We start from the raw sequence: 15,865 nt of genomic DNA on the forward strand, positions 1-15,865 counted from the left end.
GCAATTTTTACATTACTTTTTGCGCCAGCCAGGAAGAGTATAAATAACTTTTTAAATTCAATTTTAATTTAATTAATTGAGTTAATTAAATTAAAATTCCGTTGAATCTAATTAATTAATCAATTAATTAATTTGACTCAGTTATAATTAATCAATTAATTAATTATAATTACTTAATCAATTATGACTAAATTAACTAGTGAACATGAAAAAACAAAAATTTTACTTACCTCAAAAAGGAAACACTACAATTATCATTGAATGGCAGTAAGATTAGGACAGTTCTCCATCCATGCAATAATTCATCTAGCGGTAATTTATAGCCTTCCGCAAAACAATTGTCGCTGAATGTATCATAATTGAACTGTGTCCAAGGCCACAAAGACTACAAGAACTCATTGCTCCATTCAGCTGTTAATGAAAAATACAAAGTAGATTGCATTTTTTCTTCCAAATGTATACAGGCTTCAATGGAGATGTAGCATGCATAAAAAAAGAGTAAAATCCAATAGAATTAAATGTTTGTTGTAAAAAAATCTATAGAAACCATTTATTTTGCCATAAAATGAGCAATACCTAGAAAATGAAAACTTACGATAAACTAATTGCTTAACTGCCACTGCTGTTTAGGGTTGTCAGCGTTTTTAGGAAACCAATACCGCAACGGACCCAGGTTCAGACTGCCTTAGTTACCTTCTGAAACTGGCAGATAATTTCAAATGTACTATAGTGGATTTCATGCTCGGATCTGTTCAATACCTAGAGTTAGCTCTACTAATTTACAAATTGTAATTGAATTTTTCCTCTCAGTCCATAATGGGAGGAACAAGGGCTGGAAATGAACCTCGAGCTCACACATTCCAGTTTTTAAACTGCTCTGGTGTACCTGCCCCCTTCAAACTTAACGACATAACTTTTTGACAGCCCCGAGTATATCTTTAAGTATTGGTGGCACTTATGAGAAATCGTACCTGTTCCTCAGAATCTATAATCCAGACTGTATTAATAACCCCTTGCTAGCTACAAATACAAAAACTCAACATTGAGAAAAACCAGCAGACATTTTGAACTAGTTTTCATTCTCGGGCCAGAGCAATATTAATAGTTCATTCGTTTGCAAATTTTGAAAGAATTGTGAGAAAACAAAACTGCTCTGGTGCACCTGCCCCTTCAACCATAGTCCCAACTACAAGTGAATATGTGAAAGACCATATATCTTCTTATAATCCCAACTGTAGCTCCGAGTCAAGTGTTGGCGGCAATTGTGAGAAATCGTACCCAGAATCTATAATCCAAAACATCCTAATCCTCGTTAGCAGATGCACTAAAGAAAGTGCATTCTTGCCCAAACAGCGTCCCTCTAGGAAGCTACAACATCATCTAACGATCTATTTTTCTAACTGACCATATGCAAAAATGGCTACCAATGCCTTCTGTTGTCTGGTCACGTTTCTTATAACGTGATCACACTAAAAAACCAAATGGAACAAAATACTAAAAACGCTTTGGCGTTTTTTGGTTTAAAGGTTACAAAGTAGAGACTTATTTAACGGATTATAAGGGAATAAAACGACTCTGGCCTACATAGCCTCGTTTTCACTTTTTTGATAACGTATATGTAATTGTGATCTCCAATTAGAGAAGAAGATAGCCTTAAAACTCGACACAGTGATTTATTTTGTCCTAATCTTCAAGGTAAATAGTTTTAATTCCTTTAGGGAAGTGTTTCTTCTGGGCGACATACATTTAGGCTGCTATTTTTGCATTGGATATTTTCTACTGGAGGCTTTCGAGTTTCTGACAGAAAACTGAATCTTGTTACTGATTAATTATATCTGATTTTAACGCTACTAATTATTTAATATGCTTTACTAAACAAAACGTTTGCCAGGAAGGCACTATCTTGACCTCGAAGCCTGTAAACTGCATAATTCCAGTTTCCATTTGCATAACACTTCTTCTAACTGCTTATGTCAGATGCTCAACAACCATCACCACGTCCGACGCTAGCATTTCTACCAGAAATTAGTAATATGCAGCTGACCATATGTCTACTTATTTTCGTGAAACTGAGCTGTTAAAAAGAGCTTTCCTTAGAATCTTTTTGCGGTCCTTAACGTTATTATATGAGGTGAATTACCTACCTGAATTACCTGAATTGTTGACGCAAAATGGTCTCACAGTCAACTCTCTCTTTCAACCTGTGTAAAAAGGAAAGGAACAAAATTTAGCATGCGCGCGTTGATCTTTATCTTGAAAAATGGTATTGACTTTTTTGACCTTCAAAAGGAAAAATTGACAGTTTTGTACCTTTATCTTTGAAATTGCCTAATAAAACTAAAAAAAAAAACCACTCTTTCCTTCATAAAAAAACTCGTGTCTAACTGTTAAAAAAACACCTCTATATGGACGCGAGTCCCTTCTTTTCCCTTTTCAAATTGCAGGAAAGCCTATATCATACCTGAAATGCAATTTGTTCAGCAAAACACCAACAAAGTACTCCACGTTCCACTCTAGAACCTGCGGAGAAACTTACATCATGTGAACACAATAAAATACAATCACGAAGAACAGTCGTAAATAATAACACTTCACGTAAATGGGTATAATTGTTTAAAATAACCTATATGTAACTGCACTTCTTCTAAGTAAAATCTTTGTAAACCCTTCAATGATTAGGAAACTTTCATAAATTAAAAAACACTCATACAGTTGAATAACAAACTACGATGTTCAAGGAACCTTCAGGAGAACCAAAGAGAGTTTTGAAGTATTTCTCTTAGTATAGGTAGTGAATTTCTTTTTTTTTTTCTGCAGTTTTCGAAAACCTTGTTACAGCATTCATCTAGTTAAATAAACTGTAGGAGTTTTGGAATCCCTTGCGAGATCACAAACACTTCTCTAATATAAGTTAAGATGTTCAAAAGAAGTTTTGGAATCCCTTGCGAATCCCTTACTTCTAAAGTAAGTTAAGATGTTACGAAGTTTTGGAATCCCTTGCGAGATCACAAACACTTTTCTAAAGTAAGTAAAGATGTTACGAAGTTTTGGAATCCCTTGTGAGATCACAAACACTTCTCTAAAATAAGTTAAGATGTTTAGAAGAAGTTTTGGAATCCCTTGCGAGATCACAAACACTTTTCTAAAGTAAGTTAAGATGTTACGAAGTTTTGGAATCCCTTGCGAGATCACAAACACTTCTCTAAAATAAGTTAAGATGTTTAGAAGAAGTTTTGGAATCCCTTGCGAGATCACAAACACTTCTCTAAAATAAGTTAAGATGTTAGGAAGTTTTGGAATCCCTTGTGAGATCACAAACACTTTTCTAAAGTAAGTTAAGATGTTACGAAGTTTTGGAATCCCTTGTGAGATCACAAACACTTCTCTAAAATAAGTTAAGATGTTTAGAAGAAGTTTTGGAATCTCTTGCGAGATCACAAACACTTTTCTAAAGTAAGTAAAGATGTTACGAAGTTTTGGAATCCCTTGCGAGATCACAAACACTTCTCTAAAATAAGTTAAGATGTTAGGAAGTTTTGGAATCCCTTGTGAGATCACAAACACTTTTCTAAAGTAAGTTAAGATGTTACGAAGTTTTGGAATCCCTTGTGAGATCACCATCACTTCTCTAAATTAAGTTAAGTTGTTCAGAAGAAGTTTGGACTCCCTTGCGAAATCGCAAACACTTCTCTAAACATTAAGTTAGGTTTACATGTTTCAAGCAAAATTTATCTCCATTAAGCTTACTTTATTGTATTTTGGCAGACAACACTTTTCTCCTAATTAGCTGACGTGTTTTCGCCAGTTTAGGAAAGTCTTTTGAGATCAAACACTTGTTCAAATGCCTCCGAATTTCTCGAAAAGACATCAGGATTCTGGGATAATTTGGGAAAATTACCAGCAGTCGTCTACAAGTAAAATAATCTTTTGGTGTTTCCAAACCTCCCTTCAGAGATAACAAATACTTTCGCGGCACAACCTTCCATGTGTTGGAGCCTCCAACGAGATCACTTAAAATTAGCTTACGATGAGCCGTTAAAGAGGTAACTTCATTTTTGTTGGGAGGCTCTGTCACGGGACACTTTCGGTTAGTGAGAAAGCGGTTAACTCACTTCCTGTATACCATTCAGCATGTGGTCTTTAAGCATTAAACAACCACTAAATAGTTCACAAACGTTTTTTCTCTAACGTTTTTTTCTCTATTAGTTAACAAAGATATGGTTAGAAGTAACTAGCTCATTAATTTTTGCAAACCCTTTTCCTCTTGCTGTGAGCTGTGAGCTCGGTAGCCAATGGTGTGCCTCTCATGTTTCCTTCAACACCGCGATTGTTCGAGGCGGCATCATTTCATGATTCCCTACAGAAACAAAGAATGCTCCAAAGAGGCCAGTTCAAACGGAGTCGCAAAATATGGAAAGCTAGAGTCTCTTTTTCTGTAAAGCCTTTTTTATAGAACATCACATTGAAATTACGTAAACGCATTGAGACTGATATTACGATCAAAACGTCTTTATTTTAAGGGCAATTAATAGCAAGTTTGATACTGATTGTGCTGCCTAACAAGAACAAAATGCTCTGTTATGAGGAGGAATTTTACGTAGAGTGGAGCCGTCTGACTGTGCTATAGGTATGGGTCGCACTTGGGAAATCTTTGCCAGAATTTGTTTACTTTGCGGTGGAAATCTGTCATCGCGGGCCTTTGCCTAGAGCGACCGCAGGTTTTTCGCTTTGGCAAAAACTTTGCGAATCGGCAAAACATCAAAGACGCCGTAGTGTTTGGGTGGGGCAGGCAGATTTTCGAAAAGTCGAGCCAAACAATGGGAATCACAGCGGTAACTGTGAACGCTTGTCAGCGTAACATGAAAAACGAGGTTTTCAAGCTTTTTACGGCGAGAGCATGGAATACCCGCAGTATGCTCCCGTCTACAATGATATGACTGGAAGGGGAACGTAACCGAGCACTTCACATGCGAGCATTGCGCAGGAAAGCGCTCTACCGACCAGGTCCATGCAAGCAAGCACTTCACAAACGTCGTCATCTTCGCCTTCCCAATCGTCTCCTGATCCTGAACCCGTAGATACTGGAAAACGATCTTATGTAAGATGGTTAGATGACGAAGAAAAAATGCTATTCAACCTGTGAGCCGAGAATTTCGATCGCATCAATAGCAGTCAAGCCCGCAAAGCTTGGGATGACATTGCCAAGCAAATAAATTTGAAATTTGGTACTGACAATTATCTCCCACTAGTGCGACCCTCCGTTTCTGTCTAAAAGTTTTCCTTTCCCGTTGCGGTTTCAAATTTTTGTGGTTTTTTAGCCGGCAAAGATGAAAACTTTTCCCAAGTGGTCAAGGGCGTGGTTTCCGAACTTTCCGCTGTTATCTACATGTCGCTTAGCAGAGTTCGACACCTCTATCATTTGCTAATAATTTCTTTAGGCTCACTTCGGTGTTGCAAAATATGTTTTAAGCTCTCTAAATATTGGCTCTGGAGGGACAAAATTTGAAATGTTCCGTGAACATGTTACTTACGCCGGGCCTGGCTGAATGATTAAGTCGATTAGATCTGTTTGCCAGTACAGAAAATGTAGCTTCTTGACAGGTCTAATTACCTCATTGATTGATTTGTTGCAGCTTAACACAAACGGCGGATAGGCACATCAAATATATAAGTCTACAGGCTACCCTGTCCCGCCCCGATCGCTTCACTCTCCGAATTATTCTGTTTCGCGCTCGCCAAATTTTTTTCTGTCCTCGCCGGGAGCCTTTTCGAAGGCTAAAAGTATTTTTTTTTCTTCATCTTAACTTCATCTTCATCTCAAGTCGACCCATATGTTTCATAAACATTTGCAAGACCACAGCACCTACCCTAATTCAAAATTTGGGCATTTTTTAGCGCCCTTCGTTCGTACTAGTATGAAAGTTAACCCGGTATTATGTTAATCAAACATGCTTCAGTTATTTCGTATTTAGGAAGGAGTGGCCTGAGAGAGTGTTTTTTCGAGGCAAGGTCATCATATCTGGTCATCGGTGGGCAACCATATTTTCGCGCCAATGTTAAATAAATTAAATTTCAACTCGTGCGTGTTGGCGGAACGAGAAGACTTCTCGCAGTTACACTTGTTCCGCTTCAAGAAAGAGTCGACTTATGGCAAGCCTAAAAAAATGAACTGTTATTCTGGCGTCACGCGCCGCTGAAGAAACTATGGCACACGCGATAAAATTTCGCTGCTTTGCATCGCGATACCGTTCTTTCGGTATTTGCGTCAAAATTGCACGAAAATACAAACGCCAAAAAATTGCATCGTTTGTAACCCTGGAAATCCAAGTTACCTTTTTCTTAAAACAAGCTTTGTGAATGTAGAAACAACGGAATGTTAAGCTACGTATAAAACCTTGTTTGTCTCCTTGCTTGGGACGCGTTCAAGCCGAACTCATACAAATAAAATATACATACGTATATTCGCGCGCGCTATTAAACTAAGAATAACCTGATTGGAAATCATAGAAATGAAGCACGAAAGTCGCTCACAGAATTCCACCCTTGAGACTTCAAGACGTAAATTTCGTAGCAAAACATCAGGGACACCCAAGGGAACGGTGGAATATCTTTTCGGAAGAAGTGTAAAATCAAAGGAAACAACAGCTCATAAGTTCAGATAATAAGATTTCGTTCTCTTAAAGTTTCTGCCACATTACCATTATTCTAAAAATTCCGAGCAAAACGAACTGTTCCATTTTCCATAAATATAGCAGTATCATAAATATAACAGTATCAATAGCCCAAAAACGATATAGCGAAAAACAAAACAACTACAATCCGCGACTTTTGCTTAAATGTCCTGGTCTGTCTGTCTGTCGATGTATGGTAAGCACACACTCGATGAAATGTTCGCGATATGATGAGAATACTTGTGCCTAGAATTTGATTTAAATTTAAATACTAAGTGTATATAAGCTTATTAGCTATACAAGTAAACATGTTACATCTAAAGTAGACGGCGCGCATAAGCATTTGTCAAAGACGATACTATTTCCGGTACTATTGCACGAAAGACATACAACAGCTCACAAGACTGAGATACCTCAGTAAATGGTCTTTAGCTGCGTTACACGAAACGATTCTGACGATTGCTGAAACAAAATTGTCAACATCTGAATAAGTAAATCAAGAATTTTCGACATGTGTTAAACAACAAAGAAGATCTGGTTGTCTAAACGGAAAGCACACCAAGAAGATAATGCTCGGGGATAATGCACATAAAATTAATTGTTATCCAACTTGGTCAGAACAATAACGGCAAATACAGAATAGTAGAGTAGGTCTGAAACTACACAGCTAACAGACAAGAGAAGGTACAGGAAACTTACCTTGTTGAAATAAAATCAACTCTCTTATTAAGAAACCGTTCCCGACTCTGTAGAGCGCTGTAGCCAAAAGCTTTGGCTGGGACGTGACCGCGCCTGCAATAGCAACGTTTACGCTTTCAAAGTCGACAGCTCAGCTGTCACACAGGGGTCATATAATTGCTGTGTAATATGACGCAGCGCATGCCTGGATAGACGAATCCTAAGTGATCATATCACTAGGCGGCACCCTGAGTCCATTCTTCGCGCGAAATGCCTTCGGTTGATGAGTGCATGCTAATTTCCCGGGGCTAATTTTCCAGAGTGGCGGCTGTTAATGGAGCTAGTCTACCAGGGAAAACCTCACATTAAAATTTACCAGCTAGATTCATGCCAAAAATGCGCATTTTCCAGCTAGGATAAGCTTCCGAGTATAAACCAGTAAGCAAGCAATTGTTTTGAAGCGGGCTTCCCAGCAAGTTCCATGCCAAAGCTTAAGAATCCCAGCCAGCGTACTAAGCCCTGCGGAGCGGATATTTTGTATATCGGCTCCGGTGAGCACTCCTGATGGAGCCTTTGATTTATAGTCGTTATCCGACAATACTAGTTAGAACACACAGGTACATGTATGTAGTACCCTTAGTGCTCCTACTAGGGATATAGGACAAGGCTTAAGCTAGCATTAGATAAAAATATAGTAAATAGTAGACATGATGATAGATGCGAATGCAGCTATAACACTACTGGAAAAACACCTGAAAAAATTTTCAGGCTTTGAACAGGATTCAAACCCACGACCCTCTCGATACTGGTGCAATGCTCTCCCAACTAAGCTATCAAAGCCACATGAGAGCGGTTGTGTGTTGGTTGGCCCTTTATGTTCATTGGACGTAATACTTGGCTCAAGTATGTAAATTCCATAGTAATAGATGTCCAACAATAGCAATTAAATGTAGACATGATGATAGATATGATTGCAGCCATAACACTACTGGAAAAAGATCTGAAAAAATTTGAAAAAATTGACCTGTTAAAAATACTGATTACTCTCTTCACAGTTCCAATTGACTCTACAAAAGGAATCAAGATGTTATATGTATTTGTGGACATCAAATTGGACGCCAGCCATTTTAATTTGTAGACACAGTCAGGTACAACTTTGAAGCTGGGACATCATTGGCGATAGTGAGCACGATACAATTTGTGGCAACTCTTCAGGTATGTCAACTGTTAGATTTGATTGTATGAATCGGTTGTTAACATTTTAGAAAATTGGTGGCCATGAATTCCCTTCTGGCATTTTGGAATAAAAATCAATAAAAATATCTATACCCTACCCATGAAGGGTTATTGAGTTTGAAGCCCCCACCCTCCCCTCCCAGCCCCTTACTCAGAAGATCACTGTCCTCTTGGCCTCCCTCTTCCAATCTCCTGTTAATGGTACTTGTGTGGATATTTTCTAGAGCCACGCATTCAGCACCTTTTAAATTCCATTTTCCCATTTGAGTGCAAAACTACATGCTCCTTCATACAGAATTTAAGTTATGCTTAACTAGGTATAATCTTCCTTTTGTGTTCATCATGCAGGCCGTGTATGAAGATTTGTGTAAAGACTACAAGGTGGAGATTCCACAGTGTAAGCCCTTGTCCCCTGGAGAGATTCTTGACTGTACAGCTCCTAGAATAAAACACAAAGATGCTTTCATGTAAGATAGTGAGGCTCAGAATCTTCATATTTCTGGCTTGAAATTCAAAGGGCTGTGCAAGTTACACTGTAAGCCTTATTAGCATTTATTAACTGAAATACAAATTTTATAGTACAGTTTACAGCTGTACAGTCAAACTCATATCCACTCATTTGCCTAGAATAAGCAACATTCCAAGATTGTCTCAAGTGACTTGCAGGGGTTTCACTTAACGATTTCAGCAGGAAGGCTATTTTATCTGAACTCCTTTATAAAAAAACTTTCCTCTAGATGGTCAAACCAGTTGGAATAGGCAAAATCGTCCTCATAGCCAGTCGATTTTCCCGATGTCCGGCCCTTAATGAAAACCCTGCCCTGTACTCCTAAAGGTGTTTTGCATTCTTCAATGTAATTACACGTAGCAATGATTGTGAGACTCCCCAAATTACCTTCAAATGCAGTTCTTTACATTTTGTAGTAGTTTTAACATTTATTGCAGATTAAGAATTTTAAGAAAACGACAAAACGTTTGAGTTTATAAAACATGTTTCGACAGAAACTTCTGTCATCCTCAGCTGACCCAAGTGCATGTTCCATTTCCTTGTACCACACTGATGAACGTTTTATGCATGACCCGAGAAACGTTGCCAATTGCTGTCAGTGCTACAAATAGACATACCAAGCAAGTCACGTTCAACCTGTTAAAAATGTGTTAAAAAAAGAAAAAAAGAACTGTACAATGTTCAAACCTTCACTCTAGAAGCAATAATTATTTACCTCCCATGATAGTGAGACAGCTGTCTGGTTTTCCAGTTAGGACAACGTACATTACACTGACATTACTTGCCAAAAAGTTTAATTTCGAGCAAAGCAAGTGTCCGAAAACTTTCAAGCGTCTGAAATATTAACAGTACAATGTAAAACTTTGAAGTAGTTCCAAAGTGCCAAGTTTCCTTTATGCCGGGATTTATGGAGTGAACTCTAGTTGAGACACGACTTGACATACGTAACGGCTTGATAGAATTTGTTTTATTTTCTTGTTGGTTTATCTGTAAAACCTTGACAGTGCAGTAAAAGTAACATCTTTTGATGTTGTTTCAGTCTAATTCGTGTTTTGTATGGCTATCCGTAAATTTACGGTAGCTATGTTTCAGCAAAGTGTCCTAAATTTTTGTCTGAAATTTGTCCGAAATGAGATAAAAAGTGTATGGAAATAAAACGTCCAACATGTTTTGCAAGTAATGTAGATAATACATTTTCCCAAGCTTTGTAAACTGCTAATTTCTATTTTCTGTGGCCTGCTGACCCAGATTTTAGATTATTGAAGCCATTGACCAGTATTCTTCATTGTTTTAGTTATCTTGGAGATGGAAGGTTTCATCTGGAAGCTGTAATGATTGCTAACCCGTCTATACCAGCGTACAGGTACGAAACTTAAAAAGAATCAAGGGGTAGTGTCATGCCACATCTGATTGCTCCAGATGGCAGTTCTTTAAAAAAAAAAAAAGAATTCAAGATAAATTATTCTAACTCATATCTTCAAGTTAAAAGTACAAGAGGCAGAATTTCTTCAATTTGCCATTTCCACATCCCCCATAATACGCCTTGTTTGCCCCCCAAAATTCTCCATAACCTTTGTTTCCCGTTTCTCCTGGGTATTACAGTCATCCCAAGAGAAACTGAAGACAATGCTTATGCAAAATTTTGGGGGGGCAAACTAGGTGTATTATGGGGGATGTGGAAATGGCGAATAAACAAATGAACAAAAATGACTCTTAAAATAGTCAGTAGCTTAGCAGTGTGTGGTTGTTAACAAAGTGATGGCCGCTCCTTTGCGTTTTCGAAGTGTCTGTGAAGAGGATTTAGATAAATTTTTGAACGACTAATATATATTTATACTAAAACAGATTATTCGCTCTCGATTTCTATGCAAGATGGAAATCCCGAGCTCATAATGTAATTGTTAAGTATAGACGTGTACTGTTCAATCGCTAGGGAAGTCTGGCCTGTAATTACTGTATATTGCAAAGAATTGGTTGGGAGGGAGGGGGGATGGGGAGGGGAAGGGGAAGGGTGAGGTGGGAGGGAGGGTTGCGGGACTAGCATCCTATCAAGTAACAATAACAATACTCCTGCAATGGTCTATCCATGCTACAGACTGAAAAAGGAATGACGAAGAGCCCAAGGCTTGTTTGGCTTGTCAACAGAACGTTTTGTTATTTACAGGGTTGCCAGAGGTTAGGAAATGGCCAGGGAAAAATAAAATTCTTCAAGGTCAGGGAAAAATCTGGGAATTTTATTCTGAGTCAGGAAAAAATTGACATTTTGAAGAAAAGTCAGGGGAAATTGAAATATCTTAACACGGCTGATTTAATACCATTAAAGGCTGGAAGGAACATTTGGTATCACTGTGATCTCAATGATATTTTTCCTAAAAGAAGGAAATTTTTTTTTTTCCTAAAAGAAAGAAATTTGTTGAAAACTCATCCGTCTTAATGAACGAGTAGAAATTAGGGCGGCTCTACGTTCATGCTAGAAGCCGCTACTATATCTGACATTTTGTGTTGATCAGGGAAATTTTAATATTTTTATCAGGGAAAAGTCAGGGAATTTTGAAAAGTGACGTTTGTGGGAAGCATGCATTCATCATTGCATGATAATATTTATTCCCGTTTCACAGGTACTGTTGCAGCCGCATTTAATTGTTATTTTTTCCGTTTGTGCGTGCATTCTTTCGTGATCATCGCATTCTTTTCGTTTATCTCGCTTTCACGTTATCGATGTTCTGTTAGGTTTTTTCGCATAATTTTGCTTTGTTTCAGTCCCCTTTTGTATGCGTCTTTCTAGTTTATTTGTGCATTTTCTTCGCGACGCTACCGTCATCTCGTCTCGTTTACCTCCCTGCCGTTTTCCTTTTTTTTTACGTGTACCTTAGCTTCCTAGTCATACAACGTTTGTAAGTATCGTCTACCTTCGGCTCGTTATTTCTGTTTCTTTTATTGTATTCGTCTATAACTTGTAATTTATTTTGTTTGTAGCAACCGCTCCCTTTTCATCGCTTCTGTTCGCACTCGTTAAATTGTACATTTCGACTTAGCGGTTAAAGGCCAAGTAGCGTGTTGGACGTTGACTACAATAGGTACGATCCATACAGTAAAGTATTTTCCAGAGAATATTACGATATTGAAACCATGTTTAAAGCTAGAAAAGAAGCCATAAGTACCGCATCAAAGGCCAGGAAATTTGGACTTATTCTCAGCACATTAGGGAGACAAGGGAGTCCAAAGGTGTTAGAGGTACAATAGCGACCAGCAGTTTCTTTATTTCGGCGGCATATCAGGCGAGTATTTTCGAGCCCTGGTTCGTATTTTGGCGACACGCAGTCGAGCCAAAATACTCATGGCGAGACCAAACGAGCCTGAGCGTGCCGAAAAGGTACGATTAGTTATTACCGTACCCAAATTTTCGGTCAAGGGAGCATGATATCGTAGCCGTATCAGGTCAGTGACTTGATATTGCAGGATATCAGGACAGTAGACACGGCTTGTTATTGGGTAATTGCGAATTTGGGTACGGTAAAAAATTAAATTGCATCGTAGTCTAGTAGCTACAACCTCTGGGCGTATTGCTCTCCTACTTCAACTGAACTAAAGTATTTTTAACAGAAAATGTGCGGTTTTGTTTCTAGAAAAGTACGTATTTCAAATGAACGCGCGTATGTTTAATTCGTATTGGATGGGGAAATCTTCAGAAATAAAGCACATTAAGGGGAATGAAATGGCAATGTTTCTCCGTAAAGGAATTTAATGTGAAACTAAATGGCAAAAAGGAAGTGCTTTTTGTGATAAAAACAGAGACAGGGTCAGAGCGCTTGTTGTGGAGGTATTAAGGAGCCTACAAGAATGAAGATTAACTTCTTGACTTTTTAACGTTTGAAACCCTCAAAAAGAGATTGCATTTTTAACTAAATTCTTTATTATACGATTGTCATTTTCAGAATTTGGAACGGAGGTTTATCAAGGCAGGACTTGAGTATGTGATTGTGTTGATGTCTGAAATTTTCCCGGATAAACTTCGTTTGTTCGAAGATGTTGATGCGTAAGTTTCTTTTAGTGTTGAATTGTCGAATTATTTCTCTACATAGAGGACAGTTGTTATTGATTCTTGCACTAGCCACAGTCGTAACAGAGATGAAGGTAATAGAGGACTATTTTTTTCAGTCAGGAACACAATTGTAGTTTTCGGCGAATCTTCGTCGAGGTAGCCGAAGATTTTCCGATTCTTGTTTTCCATTTGGACAATAGCGCGAGTACTCGAACGATTTTACGTCGACTTAACGTCATAAGGTGAAGTTCGTAACTAGGCAACACTTTGATGGAAACCCCGTCGGGAGTACTCAAGGGAACACAAGACAGAGAGGTGCTAATGTGTGTTTTGAGCCAGACAGCGAAACACTTCATTCGCCTATTCCTTCAGTTACAGTGCAGGTGCATTAGGCAAAGGTAGCTTTTCTGTTACTCTGTCCCACCCCTGCTATTTCCTAAATTACACAGCTCCTTCCCTGTGAAGTTACTTCTTTGCCGCTTAAATGTTTGTCGGTAGAATAGCTTTTCACAGAGCTGTTGCGCAATCATTTCGTATCCATTTATCAAAATTTCCTCGTGTTTATCACATTTTTTGTTCAGTTCACACTCTTACGGTTTCCTGACTCTTTGTTGAAACCAACCCGACCAAACTGTAGAACCGAACAGTGCAACCTGTTCTACGCAGCTCAGGCACGGTATCCAGGTTATTTTGGCTATGTACAAAATTACCTTTAAATTGAAGAAAAACTGAAAAAAGTAGTTTACTAAGATAGAAAAACACCAAAGAGATAATAATAAACCATAAAGGAACGAGGATGGTTAAGGATGGAGACGATTAACACGGATTCCAAACGACGAACTTTTCAGGATGTGGAAACCGTGACGTAGCTCCTTAAGATAATCAAGCCATCGTTACTTAATGGAACTAATCTTCCATCTTATTATTTTAACAGATGGGTACAGGTAGCATGTCCACGACTGTCCATCGATTGGGGTTGCGCTTTTCCTAAACCTCTCCTGTCACCTTACGAGGTAAATCAACCGTTTGTTTTTTTAATTACTTTGCTCTCCGATTTTATAAGTTCAACTTACGATTAACGTCTCGTTACCAGCAATTACATTTTCGTAGCCCATTACTCACTGCCACTATGGGCACAGCTTGACAGTGAGACCCAAGTAGGTGACTGGACGAGCAGTCGCCATCTTGGATTGCAGTTCATGTCTTAAACTTGTTTCTGAGGCACGTGTGACAGAAGGTGACGCGATGTTAATAGATTTTATTATTGATTTTTCTTACTGACCAATCCAAATTTAAGTAGTAGGAAATATTGTTATGTCGGCCGCTTGGGAAGATGACGACACTGGCGATCTTAGTGGTTGACTGACATTGGTTCTTGTTCGCAGTCTGTTTCCATCAACAACTAGACAATTTACCTAGATCAAAGCTCACCTTGTGGTACGCATTGTGCTGCTACGAACTAACGAAGGCTCAATGTTGACTTCACTAATCTGATTGGAATTTCACAAGTTGACGGTTTGAGTGTTTCGATGGAAAAAAATTGGGAAAATCAGGCAGAGAATTCCCGCTTTTCAGGCGATGAAAGTGAAAATAAATTCTGCAGAGAATGAAAATACATTGTGGAAATGCATTGTACGTGTACTCGCAAATTCTCAGAAGGAAATCTCTAGCAATCTGTATTAAGGAGTACCCGCTCTGACAAAGAGTTTTATGTCGACCCAACAGGCGTCAGTTGTACTTGAAGAGATTGAATGGCAACGGGATTATCCAATGGATTTCTACGCAAACGTCAGCTTGGGTCCGTGGACCGTGAATAATGAAAATAACAGACAGGTGTCTACAAGTAGGAGGAGAAAGAACTTACACACTGAAAAACTATCCTCAGAAAATATACACTCAAACATGGATAACAAAGATGGCTGTGGCGGACAAAGCACCGAATGTTGTGGAAAATGCCATCAAGAGAACCTACATAAATTGAACAAGGTTGACGTGAGTTAACAAGAACGCACGCAGAATGATTCGAACGACAGAAGACAACATTCCAAATAGCAGAGATCTAACTCGCGTCCAAGTTGCGACATAAAAGGGCTGTTGAAATATTTAAACGAAATAATATCTCGTCCGTAATTCTACAATTATACAAGCTGCTACCAGCGTATTGTAAAATATACCGTGAAAAAAGAGTCAAAATGGCAATGGCTAAACGAACGTTCACCCACAGCAATTTCCCAGGAACTGCAAATGAAAACTAAAATGTATGCAATCGTAACTGTAGCAGATTCATACTTATTATAATCATATGGTAGAGCGAGGTTGAAAACGAAACCACCTCTTGGGCTTTGATTAAGTGCAAACAAATATGCGACAGCTCAAATTCAGACTCCTTTTCTTCTTACGGGCGTACCCTTAAAAGATCAATTTTCCCTGATATATACATTGCCATTTTCCTCGTTATCCCCTGGTCCATGATTCTCTTCAGTATTCTCGTTACTTTTCTGTTTGACAGTGACTCGATATTGTAAGGAGAAATTAGAATTCGATCGCCCTTGAGACAAAAAAACAACATTAGGATTGGCTATCATCTTGATTGAGACACATTAATTTTGACTGTTGCGCATTTTCTCCCATTATATTTAAGTATTACATAGCTTCAAAAACTTCGTGAACCTCCAAGGTTTGAATTCTATTAGGTGGTAAAATACATTGGAAATTAAACAGAAAAAAGTC

The 15,865-nt window shown here is 38.4% G+C and overlaps 2 protein-coding genes and 1 long non-coding RNA gene across 4 annotated transcripts in view; 1 reads left to right on the plus strand and 2 right to left on the minus strand.

Annotated features, from left to right (window-relative positions):
* LOC149097459 (uncharacterized) overlaps nt 1-7,915 on the minus strand; it is an 8,317-nt gene extending 402 nt beyond the window's left edge. Inside the window, exons 1-5 of one of the 2 annotated variants that reach the window (XR_016204206.1) lie at nt 7,371-7,908; nt 7,085-7,133; nt 2,462-2,520; nt 2,145-2,201; nt 1-411 (exon numbers count right to left, since the gene is read on the minus strand). The exon at nt 1-411 is cut by the window's left edge and continues 402 nt beyond it. This is a non-coding gene — a long non-coding RNA (uncharacterized LOC149097459). The other variant, XR_016204205.1, reaches the window with a different exon arrangement.
* Nucleotides 1-15,865, minus strand: part of LOC149097458 (uncharacterized) — a 36,034-nt gene that overhangs the window by 13,453 nt on the left and 6,716 nt on the right. The window lies entirely within an intron of this gene.
* Nucleotides 7,971-15,800, plus strand: LOC149097460 (2-(3-amino-3-carboxypropyl)histidine synthase subunit 1-like). The gene is given in 8 exon segments (XM_089279700.1): nt 7,971-8,475; nt 8,478-8,564; nt 8,934-9,052; nt 10,388-10,456; nt 12,171-12,327; nt 13,029-13,129; nt 14,070-14,148; nt 14,861-15,800. Coding segments are annotated over 8 exon segments (1,059 nt in total). The 5' UTR covers nt 7,971-8,304; the 3' UTR covers nt 15,137-15,800.

The sequence above is a fragment of the Orbicella faveolata genome, unplaced genomic scaffold, assembly GCF_042242905.1.
Source record: "Orbicella faveolata isolate gen_17 unplaced genomic scaffold, um_ofav_v1 contig_47, whole genome shotgun sequence".
In the NCBI taxonomy this organism is placed as follows: domain Eukaryota; kingdom Metazoa; phylum Cnidaria; class Anthozoa; order Scleractinia; family Merulinidae; genus Orbicella; species Orbicella faveolata.